The sequence below is a fragment of the Trichomycterus rosablanca genome, chromosome 9, assembly GCF_030014385.1.
Source record: "Trichomycterus rosablanca isolate fTriRos1 chromosome 9, fTriRos1.hap1, whole genome shotgun sequence".
Lineage (NCBI taxonomy): Eukaryota > Metazoa > Chordata > Actinopteri > Siluriformes > Trichomycteridae > Trichomycterus > Trichomycterus rosablanca.
The window spans coordinates 21,387,637-21,414,765 of NC_085996.1; the positions used below are offsets into that span (position 1 = coordinate 21,387,637).

Below are 27,129 nucleotides of genomic sequence, written 5' to 3' on the forward strand. Positions count from 1 at the left end.
ACTCCGCCCACTTTCTCTCTCCTCAGTTACACTGCTGTGTGTGTATTAATCAATAGCAGCTCTGGTGACAGCCATTAGCATCTTGCTAACCGATAAGTTAATGTCAATAGAAGGAAGTGGAAGTGAACAGAGCTGGATGACGCGCTGCAGTTGTAGAACTTGAAGCCACCACAAACCCCAGCGCTTTTCCCTTCCGCGGTTACTATCTTTCATTTTCCTCTGCGGCAGCTTGTTCCTGTTATAAAGCTTTAATAACAATGTATTCTGCTGTGCGAAACCTCTTTCTCTCCGGGGCTCGGTGTCAAAATGACGAGCCGAGCAAGAACTTCGCGGAGCTTTTTGACATGTTGGATGTGAACCGGGATGGGAAGGTGGACATCGCCGAGCTGCGAGCGGGCCTGGCCAGTATGGGCTTTACTCTGGGGCCGGACGCTGCTCAGGTAAACCTCATACAAAATGTCGAACATTTTCTTGTTTTTCTTGCTATTATGAAATAAGAAGTGTGCCATAATTCATGCCAGGTTTACCGTCAAGCACCGGTCTGCCGCACCCGTTTAGTTTATTTTATTACTGCCTTTACCAAGACTCAGACTGGCCCAGTCAGTCATAGGAACAAATATATTTTTCTGTCTTTCTTGCATTAAACATACTTAAAAAGTCAGCTAATGTGAATATAACCCATGGTTATGCCACTGTAGTACAACCCCAAATCAGAAAAAGTTGGGACAGTATGGAAAATGCAAATTAATTCCAAACACAGTGTTCCTTACATTTACTTTGACTTTTATTTGATTGCAGACAGTTTAAACCTGAGATATTTCATGTTTTATCTGCTCAACTTCATTTCATTCATTAATAAACATCCATTCATGCATTTAAGGCCTGCAACACATTCCAAAAAAAGTTGGGATAGAGGCAAATTTAGGGCTAGTAATGGGGTGAAAAAACTAAATAATGATGTGATTTCACAGATGATGTCAACAGGCGATTGTAATCATGGTTTGGTACAAAAGCAGCATCCAGGAAAGGCTGAGTCTTTGATGAGCAAATACGATCAGAGGATCTCCAGTTTGTCAACAAATGCGTGAGAAAATGATTGAAATGTTTAAAAACAATGTACCTCAAAGAAAGATTGGAAGAGATTTGCATATTTCTCCCTCTACAGTGCATAATATCATAACGAGTTAAGGAATTGGGAGGAATTTTAGTGCGTAAAGCTTAAGCTGAACGCCCGTGATCTTCGGTCCCTCAGACGGCACTGCATCAAGAACCGCCACTCAACAATAGCTGGTATAACCGCATGGGTGAGGGATTACTTTGGCAAACCTTTGTCCAGCACTACAATACAGAGTTACATGCACACGAGTTACATGTGAAAAGGAATGGCAACATTACAAAGTGGTAAATGCTTTACGAACCCAACCTTATTTGGAATGTGTTGCAGGCCTGAAATGCAGGAATGGATGTTGATTAATAAATGTAATGAAGTTGAGCAGATAAAACATAAAATATCTCAGGTTCATACTATCTACAAAAGTCAAAGTAAATGTGCTTTTTTATCATTTGCATTTTCCATGCTGTCCCAACTTTTTCTGATTTGGGGTTGTGAAATAATAAAAAGAATACCTTATCCAATCACAAGAAACTACATTATATTGATAAACTAATTTGAGAAATTAAATCAAAATGTAAGGTTTGATGGCACACTTAACAGCAAGAAGGGCCTGGGTTCGATTCCCTTATCCAATCACATGATCACGTTTCGCTTCCTCTACTACTGCAGACCTGGACTCCTGACTAAGGAGGGCTGTGACTATCACATGCCCCTTCCGAGACATGCTGTAGCCAACCCCTGTTTTTTAACGGCACGAGGTGGGTTCATATGGGGATCCGTATCACGCATGGAGAGTCACAAACTGATCTCCACTAGCCTTCGTTCATTGATTAGCCATTAGAGGTTGCAATTGCAGCAGTTATGAGGAATCCCCTCCAGCATTCCCACCCTGCCTGCTTGTAGCAGAGCTGATATTCAAACTCGTGTGCAAGATGTCAGCTCTGGTGTGCTGGCGTGTTTTACTGCTGCTCCAGACAAGTGCCGCAACCAGGGTTCTTTCTGCGTGGAGTTTGCATGTTCTCCTTCCGCATGGGTTTCCTCAGGGTTTTCTGAGGAAAGTCCAAAGACATGCTGCTAGGCAAATTGGGGCCACTAGAAATCATGCCTTGTGTGAGTGTGTGTTAATGTGCGAGTGTCTACCCTGGAATATTCAGGGTGTTTCCTACCTTTCTCCCAATTAATCAGACCCATCTCAACCCTATCCAAGATAAAGTGGCTGTAAAACAGACAATAACTAAATGAAGAATGTAAGGTCTTTCAAAAAATTTTATTGTTTGTCTTCCAAACCATTTAAAAGAAGAAGGAAACTGGCTTATAATTAAAAACTGGAATATAACCATTTGTACGCATTAATTTATATTTAATCCCCCGTAATAACAAACTGTGGGGGATTATTAAAGCAATCAGACACTTTATTTTATGACACTTTATCTGTAAAGAAGTCCCTTTTGCAGCATTTACAGCTGCAAGTCTTTTTGGATCCATCTCTACAAGCATAAGCGGCTGCCTAAGTAGAGAGGATTCTAATAAGACATCAAACTCATAAGGCAGATTATGTAGACCAGGGATGGGCAAACTTTTTGGCTCAAGGGCCACACTGGGTTTTAAAATTTGACAAACGGGCCGGGCCAGTAGCAGATGGGGGGTGAACTAATATAAATTATCAATCAAAGAATTAATTGTCTGTGTGTATAGACAATAGACTCGACTTTAACAAGGGTCGGTAGTGTTTGGAGTGTGCCATCTAGTGGAATCAACTGAAATGCAGGGTATTGAAGGAAAATGGCGAAATGAATGCGGTCTTTAGCACAATTTTGTAAATACTCAATGGGCCGGATCAAAAAGCCTAACGGGCCGTACGTGGCCCGCGGGCCGTAATTTGCCCACCATTGATGTAGACCCACAACGTAGACAGTGATTACGTCGCCACAGTTTTCGTTTACTAAGCTAACACAGCTAGCATCAGGCCATTCAAACCAATGGGTTGAGGCAACACAACCCGCTAGCATGCCAGCTAACATCCCCCTCCGTGTACCGAAAACAGTTAAATTGTCACTGACAAGCACAAATTTGCAAAGAAATTACACTCGTACACCTTTATACAAATTAAAAATCAATGAGAATTTATTTACATTTAAAAAGAACTCTGTTTGTTGCTCCTTAATCGTCCGCCATATTTGTAATTTTTTGTGAGAAAAGTTTATGTGTCAAATTATCACTTAGAATTAAGGCACCTCAGTAGGCAGCCTTTTAAGGTATCTAAGAATTTAGACTTCTTCTCTGGAGCGGGCAGAGGATGACTTAAAATGCTGTCTGTGTTAAGAACTCACTAGGCTGAAGGCAGAAAACATACCTGTCTACATGGGGGAAGGAATATAAGGTATTTACAGTCTTGTTCCCCACCAGTATAAAACTTACAATAGAAAGTAAATATACTTAGTCAAATCCGAGAGTTAAGCATCTTGCTCAGAGGCTCAGCGGTGGCAACTTATCAGGACCTTTTGATTACTAGTCAAATACCTTCACCGCTGATAGCTTTTAGTGCTTGCACCGACACGCTGATTCTTTTGACAAATGAACACCACCATTTTTCGAAAGAGGATTATGACAGATTATCTGACAATAACTTTCAATTTACACATCTTATAACTTATCTGCCTCTTAAAGGGGGCTTAGATTTTATATGAGCTGCCTTTTAGGTGTGTGATTGACAGCTTCTGTCTTATCACCAAAATATCTAACCCCTTTTTTATGCACCATAAGTCCACATTATTTGACAATAAAGGTCCTTAATTCATACAAACATGTACAGTGGGGAAAATAAGTATTTGATTCCCTGCTGATTTTGTAAGTTTACCCCCTTACAAAGACTTGAACAGTCTATAATTTTTATTGATGGTTTATTTTAACAGAGAGAGACAGAATATCAACAAAAAATCCAGAAAAAAAACATTAAATAAGGGTTATAAATTAATTTGTATTTAATTAAGGGAAATAAGTATTTGATTCCCTACCAACCAGCAAGAATTCTGACCCCCACAGACCGGTCATGTGCCCATGAGGCACACAAATTAGTCCTGTCCCTGTATAAAAGACTCCTGTCACAGAATCAGTTTCTTCCGTTCAAATCTCTCGACCACCATGGGCAAGACCAAAGAGCTATCAAAGGACGTCAGGGACAAGATTGTAGACCTGCACAAGGCTGGAATGGGCTACAAGACCATCAGCAAGAAGCTTGGTGAGAAAGAGACCACTGTTGGTGTGATCATTCAAAAATGAAAGAAATACAAGATCACAGTCAATCACCCTCACTCTGGAGCTCCATGCAAGATCTCACCTGGTGGGGTAAGAATGATTCTGAGAAAGGTGAGGTCAGTCCAGAATTACACGGGAGGAGCTTGTCAATGATCTCAAGGGAGCTGGGAGCACAGTCACCAAGAAAACCATTAGTAACACACTTCGCCGTAATGGATTGAGATCCTGCAGTGCCCGCAAAGTCCCTCTGCTCAAGAAGGCTCATGTACAGGCCCGTCTGAAGTTTGCCAATGAACACCTGAATGATTCAGAGAAAGCTTGGGAGAATGTGATATGGTCAGATGAGACAAAAATTGAGCTCTTTGGCATCAACTCCACTCGCCGTGTTTGGAGGCAAAGAAATGCCCGGTGGGGATGGTGTTCTTGGGGTCTTATCCAGCATTTCTCTGCTCCCAGCTCCCTTGAGATCATTGACAAGCTCCTCCCGTGTAATTCTGGACTGACCTCACCTTTCTCAGAATCATTCTTACCCCACCAGGTGAGATCTTGCATGGAGCTCCAGAGTGAGGGTGATTGACTGTGATCTTGTATTTCTTCCATTTTCGAATTATCGCACCAACAGTGGTCTCTTTCTCACCAAGCTTCTTGCTGATGGTCTTGTAGCCCATTCCAGCCTTGTGCAGGTCTACGATCTTGTCCCTGACGTCCTTTGATAGCTCTTTGGTCTTGCCCATGGTGGTCGAGAGATTTGAACGGAAGAAACTGATTCTGTGACAGGAGTCTTTTATACAGGGACAGGACTAATTTGTGTGCCTCATGGGCACATAACCGGTCTGTGGGGGTCAGAATTCTTGCTGGTTGGTAGGGGATCAAATACTTATTTCCCTTAATTAAATACAAATTAATTTATAACTTTTATTTAATGTTTTTTTTCTGGATTTTTTGTTGATATTCTGTCTCTCTCTGTTAAAATAAACCTTCCATAAAAATTATAGACTGTTCAAGTCTTTGTAAGGGGGTAAACTTACAAAATCAGCAGGGGATCAAATACTTATTTTCCCCACTGTATGTTTTGTTTTCAACTCACAGGCAATTAAATACCAAATATAGATAGCACTGCTTTGTATACAAATACAAAAAACAACTTGGGTGTCTTTGTAACTCCTTTGGGGTTATTTACAGAGAGGTTTATATAGTTAAGTTCCTACTTTGTGTGACACAGATACAGTGTTGCCACTGGTTTGCTTGTTTCTCAGTCATAGCTCATGGTAATTAGATCTCTTATATCAGTATTTACAAACCTTATTTGTTGGGACATTGTGTAAAATCAGTGATATGTTAATTTTACTGAATCTTTATGTAACTGACAAAAGTAGAAATAAAAGGTTTCCAGTGTTTTCAATGGGCAACTTCACTGAATTTTGTAAATATAAACACATTTGGAATTTAATGCCTGCAACACTCTCCGAACAAGTGGGAACAGAGGGAAAATAGAGTGAGAACTTTATAGAATATTCAGGTTAAAGTGTTCCACAATAAGCAGGTAAATTGGTAACAGGTGAGAGATTTATGTTGGGTATAAAAGGTGGATCCACCAAAGGATCAGTCTTTACAGGCAATGATGGGTGGCTCACCGCCTTGGGCCAAACTTCAGAAGAGCCAATTAGTTAAAAAAGAACATTTCATTTCATTATTACAAGTAGGGCTGGACGATATGGCTAAAATTTATATCACGATATAACTCCTAATTTCGGTCGATACGATATAATTCCGATATCGATATGAATAATACAAATGTCAGAAAAACTGCTAAAAACACCAAAATTGGATGGCGCTACCTGCAAACCTCTTTTCTGGTTGCTGGCAAGAAATACAAGCTGAATACACGACTGAATTAGTCCTTCATCTCTTATCAGCTATTTCATCTGCTTCTTTTTCAACTGTAGACCGTGGCAAAGCCAGACAATTTTCATAGGGGTGGCCAAACTGAGACCATTGCTCACACAGGGGTGGCACAGAAACTGTCTGATACCTTATTTTTTGTATGTGGCTAGTAGCTGTTGATCTAGTAGTGTTTTGGTCACACACTCATTTACCTATACAGGCAGTGAGTGCCATGTAGAATTACATCGAGCCTAGCATAATAAGCTTTTTATTTTTTCTCATTTTCCCTGTGAAAAACAAAAATATAGCCTATAACCTTAACAGAATTTTAAAGATATTCCTTTGCAATACTTGATCATCATGTGAATGCATGGAAAAGAAATTTTAATTTAATTTCAAAAATATAATACATTTTGACCAACACTATTAAGCCAAATCAGCACTGAAAATTGACTTTACTTTTAATATCCTTCTACAACGTTGGGGCTTCTTAAAACTGAATATTCTATTTTCAATAGAAGTGTTATTTAAATGCTATTAAATTGTTTTTGAAAAAGAAAACCCGCCCAATTAGGAGGAAAACCGCCCAATCTGGCAACACTGGAACGCGAATATCCCGTTGGTGCCTTTACTCGTAGCGCGCCACAACTAATAAGAAGTAATATTCATAACTGGTATTAGTACTCAGTAGAAGTATTACTTCTGTAATAGTGTTGGTGGTTGACGTTTATGTTGAGTGTATTACTGCACTGTTTTGGTGGAGAACTACTTGGAAACACCTGCGTGCAAAAATGCTTCCGCAAAAAAGTAACACCGGCAAAGCCGCATTTTTTTGGTGTTGTTTATGCATTTTCTCCCCCTTTCTCTCCCTTTTAGCGCGTCCAATTGCCTAATAGCATAATGCTTTCTCTCCACCAATGCCGATCCCTGCTCTGATTGAGGAGAATGAAGCTAACCCACACCCCCCCTCCGACACATGGGCAGCATGCCGTATGTATCTTGTCACCTACACTTTGACGAGTGCAGTGCAGATCAGCACTGTGTACGGAGAGACACACCCTGACAGCACTCTTTTCTCATCTCTGTGCAGGCGCCATCAATCAGCCAGCAGAGGTCGTAACTGCATTAGTTATGAGAGAGTCCCTATCCGGCTTTTTAATATCCAACCCCTATCTGAACAACAGGCCAATCGTTGTTCATGTGGCTGCTCAGCCCAGCCGGCAGGCAGAGCTGAGACTTGATACGATGTATTTGAGATCCCAGCTCTGGTTCCAGCGTGTGTTTTTACCGCTGCGCCACCTGATTGGCCCTTGCATTGCATTTTACAAATTTTTTCATTTCTGGTTCATTCTTTTATTCACAAGGCAGGAATACAGCGTTGACTATATACAGTGCCTTGCAAAAGTATTCAGCCCCCTTGAACTTTTCAACCTTTTGCCACATTTCAGGCTTCAAACATAATGATATGAAATTGTAATTTTTTGTGAAGAATCAACAACAAGTGGGACACAATCGTGAAGTGGAACGAAATTTATTGGATATTTTAAACTTTTTTTAGAAATAAAAAACTGAAAAGTGGGGCGTGCAATATTATTCAGCCCCCTTGCGTTAATACTTTGTAGCGCCACCTTTTGCTGCGATTACAGCTGCAAGTCGCTTGGGGTATGTCTCTATCAGTTTTGCACATCGAGAGACAGAAATTTTTGCCCATTCTTCCTTGCAAAACAGCTCGAGCTCAGTGAGGTTGGATGGAGAGCGTTTGTGAACAGCAGTTTTCAGCTCTTTCCACAGATTCTCGATGGGATTCAGGTCTGGACTTTGACTTGGCCATTCTAACACCTGGATACGTTTATTTGTGAACCATTCCATTGTAGATTTTGCTTTATGTTTTGGATCATTGTCTTGTTGGAAGATAAATCTCCGTCCCAGTCTCAGGTCTTTTGCAGACTGCAACAGGTTTTCTTCCAGAATGGTCCTGTATTTGGCTCCATCCATCTTCCCATCAATTTTAACCATCTTCCCTGTCCCTGCTGAAGAAAAGCAGGCCCAAACCATGATGCTGCCACCACCATGTTTGACAGTGGGGATGGTGTGTTCAGGGTGATGAGCTGTGTTGCTTTTACGCCAAACATAACGTTTTGCATTGTGGCCAAAAAGTTCGATTTTGGTTTCATCTGACCAGATCACCTTCTTCCACATGTTTGGTGTGTCTCCCAGGTGACTTTTTATAGATATCTTTGAGAAATGGCTTTCTTCTTGCCACTCTTCCATAAAGGCCAGATTTGTGCAGTGTACGACTGATTGTGTCCTATGGACAGAGTCTCCCACCTCAGCTGTAGATCTCTGCAGTTCATTCAGAGTGATCATGGGCCTCTTGGCTGCATCTCTGATCAGTCTTCTCCTTGTTTGAGCTGAAAGTTTAGAGGGACGGCCGGGTCTTGGTAGATTTGCAGTGGTCTGATACTCCTTCCATTTCAATATGATCGCTTGCACAGTGCTCCTTGAGATGTTTAAAGCTTGGGAAATCTTTTTGTATCCAAATCCGGCTTTAAACTTCTCCACAACAGTATCTCGGACCTGCCTGGTGTGTTCCTTGGTCTTCATGATGCTCTCTGCGCTTTAAACAGAACTCTGAGACTATCACAGAGCAGGTGCATTTATACGGAGACTTGATTACACACAGGTGGATTCTATTTATCACCATCAGTCATTTAGGTCAACATTGGATCATTCAGAGATCCTCACTGAACTTCTGGAGTGAGTTTGCTGCACTGAAAGTAAAGGGGCTGAATAATATTGCACGCCCCACTTTTTAGTTTTTTATTTCTAAAAAAAGTTTAAAATATCCAATAAATTTCGTTCTACTTCACGATTGTGTCCCACTTGTTGTTGATTCTTCACAAAAAATTACAATTTCATATCGTTATGTTTGAAGCCTGAAATGTGGCAAAAGGTTGAAAAGTTCAAGGGGGCTGAATACTTTTGCAAGGCACTGTAAAGGTCCAGTGTAGTACATTGCACACTCACCTACTTATTTATTCCCCCTTAAGGGTAATGTAGGGCAGCCAGGCTGCATTCTGCATGTTTTTGGAGGGTGGGAGGTAACTGGAGTACCCAAATGAAACATGGACATGGACATGCACATCACAGAGCGTGGCTCAAGGCGAGATTTAAACCCAGGACCTCACACCATCTGCATTGTTAAAAATGTTGACTTTTAACATCAGTTTTAACTTGGAAAGCTTTAACCTTTAAATGAGAAGTAGCAGTTTTGCACTAGAACAAAAAACAATTAGACAAAAGAACACAAATTAGACAAAAGAATTACAAAGTTCATTGTAACAATAATGGGATGTTATGAAGAACTCGAAGCTAACATAGGAAAAGACATTTTCATGTCTTTTGTTTATAAGCAAGCAAATCATATATAAGCAAGCAAATCATACAAACACCCCTCAAACACTAGAACTAGAGATGGACCGATCGGGGTTTTTGGCACCGATTCCGATCTCCGATCTCCTTTCAGGGACATCGGCCGATAGCCGATTCCGATCGGGGGGGATTAGCAGTAAATAAACTTAAAAAGAGCCTCACAGTAAAGATAAACCGGAGCAGCGCGCGTGTGTGTGTGTGTTTGTGCCTTTAGAAGAGACGCTTTGTTCACAGTATCGCTATAAGTGATTCATTGATTCATGAGTTGATTCGTTTTTATGTGAAGCGTAAGTTTCTCTTCTCAGTTATCTCTCTGTGTTTACTGTTATTAATTAAATGTCGTGGTTTTAAATAAACACCAGCTACTACAGAACATTCTGTGTGACTCTCTTACATTAAAAAGCTTAATTAAAAAGCTTAATTAAACTGCTATTACCACAGATCTGTAACCGAGTCAGACTCGTTCCGTCTAAGGAGCTAAAAGTTTTCTAAAAGTTCAGCAGATGATCCTGAACTAACGAATTTGGTAATGAATAAACTTTTGCCTCGGATTGGCTCTGTAACGTCTTCTGTTCTCATCTACATCACAAGTAAGAACCACTTACGATTTACCAAAGTGAACCAGGAGTTTATATAACGTGCTGATAGAATCGACTCAGATGTGACCGTGTTGAATTATCTTTTTAAAGTAAATATTACAATCAGCAAAATTACATCATAAGAGCTTTCACGATGGTTTCTGTACAATGGTTGATGAATGGTGATGTGATGGTTGGTGCTTCGTAGCTCAAAGTCTGGATCAATCCACTGAGCTGTTAACTTAACATGGTCTTTATATATCACACGATCGGATCGGCTACTTTTAGGAAATATCGCCGATTGCCGATAGCATATTTTGATTAAAAATCGGCCGATACCGATTCGTAGCCGATCGATCGTCCCATCTCTAACTAGAACAAAACAATAGAATTAGAACAAAACAGTAGAACAAATAGCAATAATGGGATGTTATGAAGAACTAGAAGCTTACATAGAAAAATACAATTTTATGTCATTTATTTATAAGCAAGCAAATCATACAAACACTCTTCAAATGCTGGAACAAAACAGTAGAACTAGAACAAAACACTAGAACAAAAAATAGCAATAAATGGGATGTTATGAAGAACTTGAAGCTTACATAGGAAAATACATTTTCATGTAATTTGTTTATAAGCAAGCAAATCATATAAACACCCCTCAAACGCTAGAACAAAAAAGAACAAAACAATAGAACTAGAACAAAAACAGCAATAATGGGATGTTATGAAGAACTTGAAGCTTATACAGGTAAAGACATTTTCATGTCATTTGTTTATGAGCAAGGAAATCATATATAAGCAAGCAAATCATATACAAACACCATGTAAATGCTGATAACTAGCTGTGGTATAACTTAGATGACATATTCAAAACTCCATATAAAACAATGGACATGGCAAAGAAACTTGTTGGATTTTCCCTTGCCTTTTCCATTATTCTCTTAAAATGGGAAAGTTTATTGGCTAATATTTTTCACATAGCAAAACTGTTAGTGACAACACCAACACATGCCAGCCCAGAAGCCATGTGCTTGAGGGTGCTGAATGTTTCCACCTTTACTGTAGACTAAATATGGTTAGTGTGAAACCAGAAAGGTGAGGTTTTAGTGTGAGGAATGTGAGGAAGACACTCCCTCAGTACACCTTCTTCCTTCCACACCCTGTGTGGTCTCTGAACTACTCAGCTGAACTCACATAATTCCCTGCATAAAGAGTGACACACCAGTTCATTCATTAAGTTAAGGTTCTTTTTTTTTTTGACAAAATGTCTAGTCAGTTATTATCCAAATATGGAATAATGCAAGATCGAAAATACAACCCATGCATACAGCTTACAACAATGGATCCTACATTGATAGAAGTGCTGTGGGCCCCAAACCCCTAAGCCCTGTTTTCCCCTGCATGCACATATACCAGTGCACACATACTGTATATCTATTATTAAAAAATAGCAATGTAATAAAAATGATAAAACATATCATTTACCTCACTCACTCACTTTCTTAACCGCTTATTCAATTAGCGTTATTAGGGTTATTAGTGTTCTTGGACTGTTGTTTACTTAAACTAGGGTAAGGTAATACTATGGAAGCACTTTTGTAAGTCGCTCTGGGTAAGAGCATCTGCTAAATGCCGAAAATGTAAATGTAAATCTAGGGTTGTGGGGGTGCTGGAGCCTATCCCAGCTTTTCAATGGGCGCAAGGCACACAGTAACACCCTGGATGGGGAGCCAGTCCATTGCAGGGCAGACACACATACTCACACCCACACCCATTCACGTATAGGGCAATTTAGTGTCTCCAATTAACCTGACTGCATGTTTTTGGACTGTGGGAGGAAACCGAAGCTCCCGGAGGAAACCCACACAGACACAGTGAGAACATGCAAACTCCGCATAGAAAGGACCCAGACAACCCCGCCTGGGGATTGAACCCAGGTCCTTCTTGCTTTCATTTACCTGCAAATGTTAATGCATTCTATTAAGCTTAAAATAAAAAAGGTAATTATGGCATGTGCAAAAAGAAGTTTTCATAACTAAGCTAATTTAGTATACCTTAATTGACTTAGATCTTCTCAGCTAGAAATTCTTAGCTGATGCCAACTGTAGAGTGTGCTAACACTCTTATGCTAACTCTCAACCGTTGGGTTCTCTTACCAACTAACTAAGTAATCAATGCTTTCAAAGTCGAGACATGTTATAAACAGACATCCAAATCTACAGTATAATGTAAGTAGAAAACAGAAGTTAGACTTGGACAACCTTAGCACAATAACGATATGAGGGCAAAGATCTATTCTTCTCATGCAAAAGCTTTTAGCTTGTTGTGGTTTGAATCAACTAAATCAGAATCATTCGTAGTGCCCATCCGACACTTGAGGTGAACGAATCAAATATTTTCCATTTTCAAAGGCTATAAGTAGTTTAAAATAGATTAATGACATCACAGTAGATCTGCTGTACGCTAATAACCCATTGATTTTGTTATCCCCTCACAAGTGATTATTTTTACTGTTCTTAATTCAATGCAATGGGACCCCTGTCTAGGCTCACTGAGGCCCCCAGTAGGCCGTAGCCCCCTGGTTGAGAACCACTACTGCAAGGGATCCTATTTCCAAACTATTGGCATTAATAAATAGAGATGGGATGATTGATCGGCTATGAATCGGTATCGGCCGATTTTTAATCAAAATATGCTATCGGCGATCGGCCGATATTTCCTAAAAGTAGCCGATCCGATCGTGTGATATATAAAGACCATGTTAAGTTAACAGCTCAGTGGATTGATCCAGACTTTGAGCTACGAAGCGCCAACCATCACATCACCATTCATCAACCATTGTACAGAAACCACAGTGAAAGCTCTTCATGACCTAAAATAACATCATTAACGTTGTGCATCATACATACGATGTAATTTTGCTGATTGTAATATTTACTTTAAAAAGATAATTCACATCTTACATCTGAGTCGATTCTATCAGCACGTTATATAAACTCCTGGTTCACTTTGGTAAATCGTAAGCGGTTCTTACTTGTGATGTACTAGATGAGAACAGAAAACGTTACAGAGCCAATCCGAGGCAAAAGTTTATTCATTACCAAATTCGTTAGTTCAGGATCATCTGCTGAACTTTTAGAAAACTTTTAGCTCCTTAGACGGAACGAGTCTGACTCGGTTACAGATCTGTGGTAATAGCAGTTTAATTAAGCTTTTTAATTAAGCTTTTTAATGTAAGAGAGTCACACAGAATGTTCTGTAGTAGCTGGTGTTTATTTAAAACCACGACATTTAATTAATAACAGTAAACACGGAGAGATAACTGAGAAGAGAAACTTACGCTTGGCGAAAAATGAATCGACTCGTGAATCAATGAATCACTTATAGCGATACTGTGAACAAAGCGTATCTTCTAAAGGCACAAACACACACACACACACGCGCGCGCTGCTCCGGTTTATCTTCACTGTGAGGCTCTTTTTAAGTTTATTTATTTTATTTACTGCTTGAATCCCCCCCCCATCATCTAAAGAATAGAGGTCAAGAATTGATGCTGCTCAGAAAGGCTTTTCATGTTATCAATCAATTTAAAAGGTTTTTACTAGGGTTAAAGTCAGGCCTGCTGTCCCCTGAAGCTCCTTCACACCATGCACGTCTTCATAACCTTGCTTTGTGCACAGCAGCACAGTCATACTGGAACAGCACTGTTGTCACAATGTTCTACACTGTTAGCTATGGGTGTGGCTGAAACAACTAAAACTAATCTTAACCTAATCTCTCAATATATGAAACAATTAGAGCAGAGGTCCATTTTAGCATTGACTTCTGAACAGATGAGGGCAGCCTTGCAAAAGTAAAAAGAAAATGCACACACTGAATTTGATTCGGTGCACCTATAGCCTAAAGTGATTCATAAGTACTTATTTCTGTTTCTCTTCTCTTTTACCAGAAAATCGTTTCCTCTGGGGACTCGGATAAGGATGATCAACTGGACTTTCTGGAGTTTTCCAACTACCTGTTAGAACATGAAAAAAAACTCAATTTGACTTTCAAGAGCTTGGACAAAAACAATGACGGTAAGATTTTAATACTTTATTTTGTTTTTGAAATGGGACGTCTAACAACCTTATTGTCAGGTGGCCAAATACTTTTGGCCATATAGTTTATATAATCATTGGCGGTTCTGGGGGGGGGTAGTGGGCAGTGGGGTCAGTGACAACCAGCTTGGCCCCCCCTACGGCCCCCCCTAGGAATACGGTATATGTAACTCAGATTAAATATGAAAATGAAAAGGACTGAATAAATGACATTTAAGCAGAGCAAATGCCTTAAATGGTGATTCTTTGTTGATCTGTTTACATCAAACTCAAGAAAATGTAGACTGAAAACTGCATAAATAAAATGTTGAATTCTGTCGAATATCGACTGTTACCTGTTAGGCATTAACAGTGCACATTTGGGCAGAAAGTAATTGGCCCCTCTAACATAGCCTCTGGCCCCTGCCTGGCCCCCCCACCTCACATGGTCTAGAACCACCACTGTATATAATGTCTTTTTTTTTTTTTTCAATTTCCTTCATAGGCCGCATTGATTACAAAGAGATTCAACAAGCACTTAATGAGCTGGGAGTGAAAGTATCAAAGGCACATGCTGAAAAGATCCTCAAAAGGTAATACATGATAGGTTACATTATTACAAATATTTTGTTAAGGTACCATAATAAGTATCAACTTCACATGATGGCAATTAGTTCTTCACATAGAGCCAGGGAGGGTCAAGCAGAATTTTTCTTTCAGTACATTTTGGGTTTACCTGGGTTATATAAAATAGGGAAGGAGCAAATCTTTTTGTTTTTTTACAGCTTGTACTTTATCTTTAAGGGCTTTTATTGAGAGTAACTGATTGTGTTTAAACACACAGTGAAAGTGTAATAAATATCCCAAATATTTAAATGTTGTTGTAAACAATATACTATAATAAAGCCACCAGTGTGACTCTTTTAAATGATTAAATAGCTGTAACTCATTGTAAGCTACTGATCCAGCCTTACTACATGTAGCCACACTACTGAGAGAAATCTGATTCATTTAAATATTCACTCTTATTTGACCTCTGTCCCAGCGGTTTTGACTGTGGTAATGCTTGGTTTAAAAAGGTCATTTCAGTCCATTTTTAACACCTTATGGTCAATGCTGGAAATGCCACTATACAGTAAGGTCAAAATAAAAGATGCTTGAAATGTATGTTGTGGATTTGTATTTCACCTTCCATGTCTCCTCCAGCATCGATGCAGATGGCACCATGACAGTGGAGTGGAATGAATGGAGGCAGCACTTCCTCTTCAACCCTGCCACTGACCTGCAGGAGATAATACACTACTGGAAACACTCCACTGTAAGCTCATCACACACTCAGTCATCTACCATCAAACTATGTTGTTGATAGCTGTCTGGGCTCACTAATGGGCAGTTTGGTTTGACATTTGGCAAAGAAAGTCAATCAATGTCAATTTATTTATAAAGCACATTTAAAACCACAGCTGTTGAACAAAGTGCTGTACAATCTACAATAAAACATAAAAACAAGGAACCTAACTTAAAACACATTAACTTAACTTAAGACAAATGTTTTGGGACACCTACACATTACACGTACAGAAGCGTTTATGACATCCTATAGTACATCTATAGCAGTTGGTCTTCTCTTTGCAGCTACAACAGCTTCCATTCCTCTGTGAAAGCTTTCTACAAGATTTTGAAGTGTGACTGTGAGAATTTCTGCCCATTCATCCAGAAAAGCATTTGTGAGGTCAGCCGCTGATGTTACATGAGAGGGCCTTGCTTGCAATTTCTGTTTTAGTTCATCCCAAAGGTGTTCGATGTGGCTGAGGTCAGGGCTTGTCGTCAAGCTCCCAGCACACAGTTTTTGTGCTGACGTTAATGCCAAAGGAGGCTTGGAACTCTGCACTCTGCCAGAGCACTGGCGACTTTTATGCACTATGCACCTCAGCACTCGGCGACCCCACTCTGTAACTTTACACGGTCTGCCACTTTGTGGCTGAGTTGCTGTGGGTCCTAAAAACTTCCACTTTTGAATGTGAAATATCTAGGAAGGAAGAAATTTACCACACTTGAAGGTAGGTAGCTTATTTTTGTTGTAATAATAATTATATTTACAAATGTTTGTAAAGGCAAAGTGCATGGCTACACTAGCAGTGGTACCTGTGGCAGTGGTACTGGATGAAGCACCTAAATTCGATAAATAAGTGGTATATCCCAATACTTTTGTCCATATTGTGTATCTTTTGGCCAGCTAAGAATATTATTAAAAACATTATTTAGAAAGTGTGTACTACCCATATTTTAATTTGATAGCTGAAAAGAAAGTATTTATAGGAAAGAAAATGTTCTTAATGGGTGGATGGAGGGAGAGAGGGGGTGTTTCTCTGGCAGGCTCACAGGTAAGTGACCTCTTAAGCAGCTTGGCTAGCCATTTATAAACCTAGATGATTAGAGGTTTAAAAGACTAATCCTTTTTTTTCTAATTAAGTCATAATATACAAATTATGTATATATCCATACCAATGAGTCTGGTCACCCAACAGCCTGTCAGCGGTTCATTGACATACAACCAATATAGCTCAAAACTGCTTTCTAAAAAAGGAGTGGTTAAATGATGTTATATGTATTAGTTTATCATTTTAGCAGGCTTTGTAGTAGTTTTGACATGTTTTCGGATCAATCACGCTGACATTTTGCATCAGTGATGATGTTTTAGGTCATTGTACTGTAAATTTCTGTTATCTCATAGTGTTACATTGTTTTATGTGTCAGGGATCCTTGATACTTTTTTCAGTATCCAGTACAGTGGATCCCTAGCCTTAGTGGGCTAGCATAATTTACCCCTGTGCCACCCAAGCGCCTCATATAAATATAAACACTACAGTTATTAATGGCGCTTAGTGCTGAGCTGTCACTCATCTAATTATGTAGTTGGGTATTTTTTTTTTTTTATCTTTTCATTTAGACCTCTGTATTGTTCATTTTACTTTTTTCAAAATAAAATGCATTTGTTAAACAAATGAGAGTTAAATGACTCCATAGACTCCACCTGTGTGCAAACACAAGCCTAGTGAAATTTAGCGGGTTTGTAGGAAAAGGTAGTGACTTTTCTTTTAAAATGTCGTGTGAGTATGAGTAATCATGGTTGGAAATCTAATCTATGCTTAGGTACAACGTTTAATCCCACCTGGTTTTGGTCATCAGGATTTTAAAGCCACAGCAGGAAAATCAATGCCTTCCACACTGTTTACCTTCCATGCACATACATCTAGCCCTGGCTGACCCTTAGACGTCTGAAGCTTTGCTCCCTGTAAGTTTAACCAGAACAGTGTGGATAATCACAGCACAGCTAATTTAAGGGCCTCTTGTTATGGGATTACACACCGAAAGAGAGTGTGTAGAATGCTTTACCACAACTATTCAATGTAACCAGCGTATCAGACAAGTTTGAAACGGTGGGTTGGAATGGCTTTGCTACAGCAGCAGCAGCAAATGGAGAAAGTGGAGTGGTTTCTCATAGACTTTGAAAAGGATGAGTCTAAAGAGAAGGTGAATGTGGTAGGTGATCTACAGTTAAACTGATTCTGTTTTTAAAATGAAACAGTAGTATAGAACTATTATGTAAGAATTCCATATAAAGGCTGAATACTTTGAGAAGCATGCACTAATCCAGAACTGAACATTGGTTCTGGGGCCAATGTTGGCATGAAATGCTAGATAGAATTAAAGATTTTATAGATCTGTCAGATTGACACTTAATCATGCCATTACGGTGTCAGACAAAAACATAGGACTGTCAAACTGCTGTTTCAAGAAGCTAAAAGGGAGTGCAAAACTAACAATGTTAAACTTTCAGGCTCTGTTGATAAGAAGATGCACATGTTGTGTAACACGCTTTTCAGAGCTTTGAGTCGGTAGTGTATTTAAACTGTGAAAAGGGGATTAGTACATCCCTATACACTAAAGAGACACAGTCACTAGAGTTAAAGTGTTACACTATTGGATTTGTAAAAAATGCTAGGTGTCAAATAGACCACTTTTTTTCAAGCAACCCACATTTTGTCCATGATTTTTTATGCGACCCAGGCATCTTACTCTCTCTATACAAGATGTAACATAAAGCCTCCACAAGGGGGAGTTTGCATACAAGTTTATTTAATTATTATTATTTTATTTTTTTTGCTACACATTTTTTTCAGCCGTGACCCAGGGTTTAAAAAAACCCTGAAACAGACTAGCAAATAAAGACTGAAAAACAATTGTTGAGACACTGATACTGAGAAACTAATGTCAGAGTAAAGTATTATATGCCATGTTTACGAATTTGCACTTTTTCTTGTGAAATTGGTTGGGGTGCATCAAATTTATCTTCCAATTTATCTTCAGTCATTTTCAGTTCCTGATTGAGAATCCAATGCCACCTGAACAACCCCCATCTGATCAAAGAGAGTCGATCACCACACATACTCTCTGACACATGTCTGGTCTGTGATCATTAGACCATCATTAGACATATATTATATCTCAGACCAGTGTTCTGCTTTCAGGTCCATATATACGTATATAGCGCACCAATCCATCGCATGGCTTCGGCCAACCTGTGCCTAAGATATAGCTGATGATGTCACCTGCACTGTATAGTGCTAGTCTTGAAGACTAGAATTGGGGCTGTATAGTTGACCAGTGTTCTGCTCTCAGGTTCAAATGGTAATGTAACTAAGTTCTAATAATGTAAAGCTATATTGGTTCTGCTTTACAGAATTGGATACACTGTAACTTTAGCAGCAGGTACATTAGTCATCCTGCTGAAAAAAAAAAACTCCAGCCCTCACTTTTTACATTGTGCTGCAGGTGTTGGATATAGGTGACAGTCTTACCATCCCAGACGAGTTTACTGAGAAGGAGAAGAAGACCGGCCAGTGGTGGAGGCAGCTAGTGGCGGGTGCGGTAGCCGGTGCAGTTTCACGCACAGGTACGGCTCCCCTGGACCGAATGAAAGTCTTTATGCAGGTACAGTACAGTAATTTTTTTTTTACGGTAATATGAATATAGTGTACAGTATTATACAGTAACAAGGGCAAACCCCTTATTATTGTCCGTGGTTTCAAAAGAGGATGTCCAACAAGCTTATGGATGTGTCCACATACTTTTTTTGTCATATAGTGCATGTACAAAAAATCTCTAGGAGGTATTAATTCACATTTAATTAATGTTTGAATAGTTTTCTAAAACATTTAATAGTAAATGTATTAACATTACCAAAAAGTATAAAACTCTACAACTGTTAATACTATAAATTAAACACACATATCTTTAGGATTTTTTTTTTTTGCTAAAGTGTTACAACTTTTTTTTTTTATCAAAGCAAGTTTTCTCATCAGTTCCCAATTTGGTTTAAAGCATTTCAATGCATGTGGTGCTCTAGCCCACCTAATGCCCAGGGCAAACCATTCTACCTTGTCCACTAAACCCAATAATTTACTATGCTAATATAGTAATTAAAATAGTAATAATAATTAAAATAACACTAATTTAATATTATTCTGTTTATGCATTCTTTTCTTTTTCTCCCAAATTAGTCTTATCCAGTCACACAATTTTCTCTCCTCTACCCTGACCGAGGAGGGCAGTATTTAACACATGCCTCCTCAGATGTGTGCATTTTTCAGGCGCTTTTCACCTGCATGATCAGGTTCATACAAAGAGCAGTTTCACGAGAATATGCACTGCTCTCCATTATTCATCTCCATGTAGGCACATTCGACCAGCCAGCAGAAGCTGCACTTGCAGTAGCAATGAGGAATCCCTTTGGCCTGTACTCCCTCAGACACCAATCATGTCTGGGTTGGTGTCTGGCCAGCCGATAGTAGAGCTGAGATTCAAACTAAGAAGCTGAGGATCTCAGCAATGTTGGGCTAGCTTGTTTTACCACTGCACTACCCACGCCCACTATTATTATTATTATTATTATTATTATTACTCTTATACACAGATGAGCCAAAACATTAGGACCATGCCCCAAGAATCTGCATTGTCGTTCATGTTTTTTAACAGTTGTGCATGTGACAGTCAGGGTTACATTAAATGTCAGGCTGCTGGTAGTTACTCATAGTACATGTGTTGAATGCAGCCGCTATGATCAACAAAAAGACCTAAGTGTCTTTGATAAAGCCAATTTGTTATGGCCAGGCAAGTGGGTGGAACAGTCTCCGAAACTGCTCATCAGAGCAATGGAAGAAGGTTAACAGGTTAATCATGTGGATAGCCAGACATGTGCCGAATGGACTGTTGGACAATTCACCATGGAACATACAGAAGTTGATGGACCTGCTGGGTCAGAGCTGTTTTGACAGCAGATGATGCAAATGGTCCTAATGTTTTGGGTTATTGTTGTAATGAATAACAATAACATTGATGTTTCTGTTATGCAGTACTGTTTTGGGACATGTTCACATATATAGTCAGTTTTGCATGCTGTCTAATAGACGGCGGCAGTATTATTTATATAGTACCATGCTTTATGCTAAGCAGTAAGGAAAGATGCACTATATAAATGCCGCTATTACAGAAACTGTGCATGGGATGTTGCAGCAGGGGAAACAGCAATAAATAAAAATTGAAAGTAAACATTGTACTAGTCAACAAATGATTAAATCTATTTATCAATCTATCTACTCTGCTACACTATAGGTTCATGCTTCAAAATCAAACCAGATCAGTTTGGTCAATGGTTTTAAGCAGATGATTAAGGAGGGTGGCGTCGCATCTTTGTGGAGGGGCAATGGAGTGAATGTGATAAAAATTGCCCCGGAAACAGCCATCAAGTTCATGGCCTATGAACAGGTAAGTCAAATCATTTGATTAACTGTTTAGACCAGCGTCAACCTTTTTTCATTCATAGCACCCTTTAAAGCAGTGGTTCTCAAACTTTTTCTGTCATACTCCCCTTTGGAAGATGAAAATCTGTCATGTTCTTAGTTTTTCATATTTTGGCCACCTGTGATATTAGTGTCCATTTTGTGGCTCTGTGGCTATCCAGTTCTGCCCTTTTTTCACATTTTCCCTCAATCTTCCTCCCAATCTAGTCCTATCCAATTATCTTATTGCATTAAGCTTCCTCTCTATTGATGTTGACTTCCACTCTGACTGAGGAGAGCCGTGACTAACACACGCCCCCTTCCACACATGTGCAGTAGCCAACTGCATCTTTTCACCTGCACGAAGAGAGTTCATATGTGGATCAGTTTTGCGCACGGAGAGACGCACCCTGATTACGCATCAATCAGCCAGCAGAGGTCGTAAGTGCATCAGTTATAAGGAATTCCCTCCGGCACCCTCCCTATGAACAAGCCGATTATTGTTCATACTGATCATTGTTCATAGGTGTCCAGCTTGCCGGTAGCAGAGCTGAGATTCGAACTCACGAGTTCGAAACGTTCGCCTTGTTTAGCCATCATGCACATTGCGGTTAATCTTGAAATATCTTTCAGGTACAGGGTTCCACCTGGTGCCGCTGTAGCATGGCGTGACCCATCCTGTTCTTATAAAACTATACATAATCCCAGAGCTGCACTCTTGAAACATTTTTATCCTACATGATCACACCACGCTCACACTATCACAATATGTTTTGTCATCATATGTGTATGGGATGGGATACCATTAAAATAAGACTGAAATGATGATCAGAATTTGCTGTTTATTTAGGGTGAAAGAGCCGTAATGAATTAAGGAACAGTTGAACTTTCGTGTTTGTGATTAACACCTATAATCTTCTCTGTTTTGTCAGTATAAGAAGCTGCTTACCTCAGAGGGAGGAAAAATTCAGACCCATGAAAGGTTTATAGCGGGTTCTCTGGCTGGAGCTACAGCACAAACTTCCATCTACCCCATGGAGGTACGAGCATAGAGAATTAGAACCAAGTAACTGCTTGGGTTTTTTGCACTGTAAATAAAGTACATTTTGTGTTGTATTCCTCAGGTGATGAAGACCAGGTTAACTCTCAGGAAGACGGGTCAGTATTCGGGAATGTTTGACTGTGCTAAGAAGATTTTGAAGAAGGAAGGAGTGAAGGCTTTTTACAAAGGCTACATTCCCAACATCCTTGGTATTATTCCTTATGCTGGAATAGATCTGGCTGTCTATGAGGCAAGTCAATACAATTTCTACATACAAATAGGGAAAATAAGTATTTACTTGTTGTTTTTGTCATTTAATATTCGTTTACTGCACACCTACCATTCAAACCTACAGACATAATGTCATTAGACTTTGTACTTTAAAAAATACATTAACAGTAAAGAAGTATTCAGACTCCATATTAAAATGCACATTTGAAAAGGTTACTTACGGTTGCTTTTATACAACAAATTCAAGTAACACAATAAATCAAATAGGCCCTAAATTTTATACTGAATATGACTACTACTGACCTTCTTAACTTCTGTCAAAAACAGTTCCACAGGCGCCCAGGTGGCGCAGCAGATGTTCCGCTAGCACATCAGTGCCGGGATTCTGAACTCCTCGGTTCGAAATTCAGCGTTGCCATCGGTCGGCTGGGCGCCATCTGGCGGGCATAATTGGCAGTGCCTGCAGCAGATACTGATTGGCCACCGTATCTGCAGGGTGGGGGCCGGACTACGTTCGGGATGGTGGGTCTTCATACGCTGTGTAAGGACCTTGATTGGAGGAAGAGACGCCTGTGTAGAATGCATGGGCGAGAAGAGGAGGGCTGTGCACGGGAGAGGCGTGTACAGCGACATGCTCTCCTCAGATGCAATCAGGTATCCGTCAGCAGCAGAAGACAAAATTGAGTGCACTGAATCGGGAGGAAAATGGGGAGAAAATGCATTAAAAAAAAAAAACGTTCACAAAAACACAGGGTTGAAAGGTGAATCTTGGGTGCATAGTCCCTCACAGTTTTAACACACATTAAATACAGAACACACATTTGCTTACATAAATTTTACATAAAACTAGCACCGTCTGTTCAATATATACATGTAAAGTTATAAATGTACAGATATACAGCATTAAAGTATAATCTACTGTGAGTCCGTTAATGTAAATGTTTCAAGTATTATTTCACAACGTTTCAATTTAGAATTAGAATAATTTAGGATAATGTCCAGATGTGTAGGTATTGTACAGAATAAGTTATGTGTATCAAGTCAAGTCAAGTTAAATGTATTTATATAGCGCTTTTTACAATGAACATTGTCTCAAATCAACTTTACAGAATCCAGGACCAACAGATCAAAAACTTTATACTTTTTAGCAGGTACTGTAGTAGTTTTGACATGTGTTTTGATAAGTCATGCTTGCGTTTTGTCAAATTTCTGTCATGTCGTGGTGTTACACTGTTTTTTATGTGTCAGGGGTTCTTGTCAAATTTCCACCAAATTGTATGAATTTCAGCATTTGCAGTCTTATCTATTTGTGTCAAAGCTTAGATAAAGAGAGTGCCTTACCATATTATAATATTTGGAACCATTTGTCATTTCACGATTTATTTGTGTCTATATAGTAATAATAATTATACTTTAATATTTAGGAATGTTTCTGGACCTCTTAATGAATGAGACCAAAACTCACTAAAATATCTTTAGTAGCATTTACATAATTAACTGTTTTTTTGTATATCTCTCATCGTACAGACCCTAAAGAACGCCTGGTTGTCACGCTATGCTAAAGACTCAGCTAACCCTGGATTGCTAGTTCTCTTGGGATGTGGAACCATCTCCAGCACTTGCGGTCAGCTGGCTAGTTATCCCCTTGCCCTCATCCGTACCCGCATGCAGGCCCAAGGTAAACATCTCAGCCAAGCTTCCAATATTTTCCCCATTTCCATTCCTCACTCATCTATTCAAAGGAATCTGAATACTAATAGATAAATATAAGACCTGGAGTTGAAATCCCTCTTTAAGTAAACCAATTACAATGAGATCATTTATTTAACATCTTTAATTTCATTTTCATACATTTTATGAATAATTGTTTTATACAGTAACACACCCAGAACAGGACGGCAATCCATCACTGAGCCTTAGCCTTTCCCATCAGACGTAGTCAATCATGTCCGACAGGCTGTTAACACTGCTGGGGATATGAATCCTCGATCCCAGTGGTAGTGGTTTAGCGTAATTTACTTCTGCACCACCCGAGCACACATAGATCATTAATATTCAATGCTTTGTTTATAAAAAGCAGCTTATATTCAAAATGCAGCTGCCCGTCTGGTTTTTAACCAACCTAAACACTGCTACATCACCCCATTGCTGCATTCTCTTCACTGGCTTGCTGTAGCTGCCTACATTCAGTTTAAAACACTGACGCTCGCCTACAAAGCCCAAAATGGACCAGCCCCAAGTTACCCTCATGGTCTAATGCCCTGCTCTGTACCACGCAACCTCCGAGCCACTAGTTTCTCTCGACTTGATCCTCCCAGAACTCGAGGAAGACAAGCATTAAAGCTCTTCTCTGTACTTGCACCCAAGTGGTGGAACGAACTTCCTTTGTCTGTCCAAGCATGAGTCTCTTGCTGTCTTTAAAAAACAATTAAAAACCTTCGTCACCTCTTTACTAAGCACTTAAGCTGACTTGTACTTACTTACTTACTAACACTCATTCATTTCTTGCAAAAAAAACAAACAAAACAAAACTAACTTTGGTTCTAACAGGGTTTAAACAGATTTGTGTTCTTGTAATGGTGTCCACTTAAACTAGAGTAAGGTAATGTTCACTATGGAAGCACTTCTGTAAGTCGCTCTGAATAAGAGCATCTGCTAAATGCCGAAAATGTAAATGTCAATAAATTCAGTGTCACAAGTGTTACTTAGCAGTTACATCTTAAAGTTTGCAGTTAGTTCATCGATTGCATTTTTTAACAGAAAACAAGTAGAGTAATTAATTTGATCTTTGATTTTTCTCCTCGTCTGCAGCGTCTATGGAAGGCTCAGAGCCGTTGTCTATGACAAAACTGACCAAGAGGATTTTGGAGAAAGAAGGCTTTTTTGGCCTCTACCGTGGTATCTTGCCAAACTTTATGAAAGTCATCCCTGCAGTCAGCATCAGCTATGTTGTGTATGAGTACATGAAGACTGGTCTGGGCATCTCTAAATAAAGACGTCAAGGTGAAAGTGTGTGTGAGGGAGTGAGAGTGATTTCAACAGCATGTGTCTATGTGTGTGTGTTGAGGTAATTCTGATGAAAAAGCTGCATGAACCAAAGTGAATTCTCAAAGGCACCAACAGCAGGAAAAGTGGGTTTCAATACATTACCTGAACTGTCATTTAATACCAGCAGACAAATGTCCAGCAGATTAGTGTTAAGATTGTCCTCCACAGAGTACCTAATAAATTTTATTTGTCCTGTATTTTATTATTATAAATTATATATTTAAAATATAGGACAAATTAAGTTGACTATATATAGTGCCTTGTACATCTATTCAGTTGTTGTATTATCTCTGGATTTTGTTCCACCTTTATTTTACAATCTAGTCATTTCCAATTCCCAATAGTGAATCTGCTGCTGCTTGCAGAATCACCTTCCGACACATCTCCAGTCTGTGACCGCTTCTTATCACCTGCCAATATTCCCACACAATGTCGTTTTGTGTATGGAGATCCACACTAAGCTCCATGTGACTTCCCCCTCACTCACTCAGACCCTGTATCACCTTCCCTCCCATAAATTAGCCAAATTTGTGTGGATGCATTTGCATATGCATTTGCACTTTGTAACACACTTGCCGCAGCTCATCCTGATGATCTTTGCACTGCACTCATTTAAAATTCTATTATTTTAACCATTTATTCTCAGGTTTACATGTTTTTATGTTTAAACCAAAATACAATGTTATGGATTCCTGCTGTTGTCATGCTAGATTGAATTTTGCACACATTTGCAAAAAGTTCATGTGCCTTATATGATCTCTTCAGTTTGTTTGCTGGCTGTATAATCAGACCGTTTTTGCTTTTTACTCCAATGTGTAGTCATCAGTAAAATCTTCTGTTTACATTATTGTATTTTATATAATATGTCAATAAATTTGATACTTTGTATCAGTTGTGTGTTGCATAATATTTTTAATGTATATTATTGTTCTATGCAGGTGGTCCAAATGCTTTATCATATCACTCATTCCTACTTGAATATTTGAGAAGTGTCCATACAAAGTTTGAAACACATCTGTGGATAAAATTTTGAGTCACCCTTTCTTCTAATTATATATATAATTATACTTTTAAATTGTCTGGGACTTGACGATACTAATTGTTACAGTTTTGCAAGTGGAAGTTTTAGACATTCTTGTTGTATACAAGACTTGGACTGCTCAACAGTCCAGTCACATTGCCTATAATTCTTCTCTGAAACACCTAAATTCATTGCAATCTTGCACTAAGAAACATTGTCTTTAAACTGACTGATAATTCTTTTACAAAATTTGGCACAACATGGTTAACCACGAACTTTCCTTGCTTGCTAAGACTAAACCTCTGCAGTACGCTTCTTTTATACTCGATCTTGATGACCTGACCAGTTAAACTGCTAATTGTGAAAACTTCCAGTACACTGTACCTTAGTGTAACACTGGACTGGGAGAAGAGGTAAGACAGATTAAAAAAAACAAAAACAAACAAGCAATACACAAGGCAACAAAGGAGACTAAGAATTAATGCAACAGGTGCAACATGAATGTGTTTTTAGATGTTTGATTGTTTATTCATTTTTATCATATTTTCCTTTTTAGTTTGCTGAACTTAAACTCGAGAATTTGGTCCGTTAGTGGAAAGATCT

The 27,129-nt window shown here is 39.2% G+C and overlaps 1 protein-coding gene across 1 annotated transcript; it reads left to right on the top strand.

Annotated features, from left to right (window-relative positions):
• The first annotated feature begins 49 nt into the window (after positions 1 to 49).
• On the top strand, positions 50 to 26,393 carry slc25a24 (solute carrier family 25 member 24). Its single transcript, XM_063002057.1, has 10 exons — positions 50 to 440; positions 14,216 to 14,342; positions 14,848 to 14,935; positions 15,549 to 15,660; positions 19,179 to 19,337; positions 21,018 to 21,170; positions 22,117 to 22,224; positions 22,309 to 22,476; positions 23,985 to 24,135; positions 25,269 to 26,393. Exons 1-10 carry the CDS (start codon positions 258 to 260, stop codon positions 25,448 to 25,450), a joined length of 1,431 nt encoding a protein of 476 aa, XP_062858127.1. The 5' UTR covers positions 50 to 257; the 3' UTR covers positions 25,451 to 26,393.
• Positions 26,394 to 27,129: the final 736 nt, after the last annotated feature.

What these genes read in the sequence shown, in the direction of transcription:
- slc25a24 (XM_063002057.1), top strand. Translation starts at nt 258, where the DNA reads ATGTATTCTGCTGTGCGAAACCTCTTTCTCTCCGGGGCTCGGTGTCAA. An exon ending in GAATGAAAGTCTTTATGCAG is followed by an intron (nt 19,338 to 21,017) that starts GTACAGTACAGT and finishes GCTACACTATAG; the next exon opens with GTTCATGCTTCAAAATCAAA. An exon ending in TAGATCTGGCTGTCTATGAG is followed by an intron (nt 22,477 to 23,984) that starts GCAAGTCAATAC and finishes CTCATCGTACAG; the next exon opens with ACCCTAAAGAACGCCTGGTT.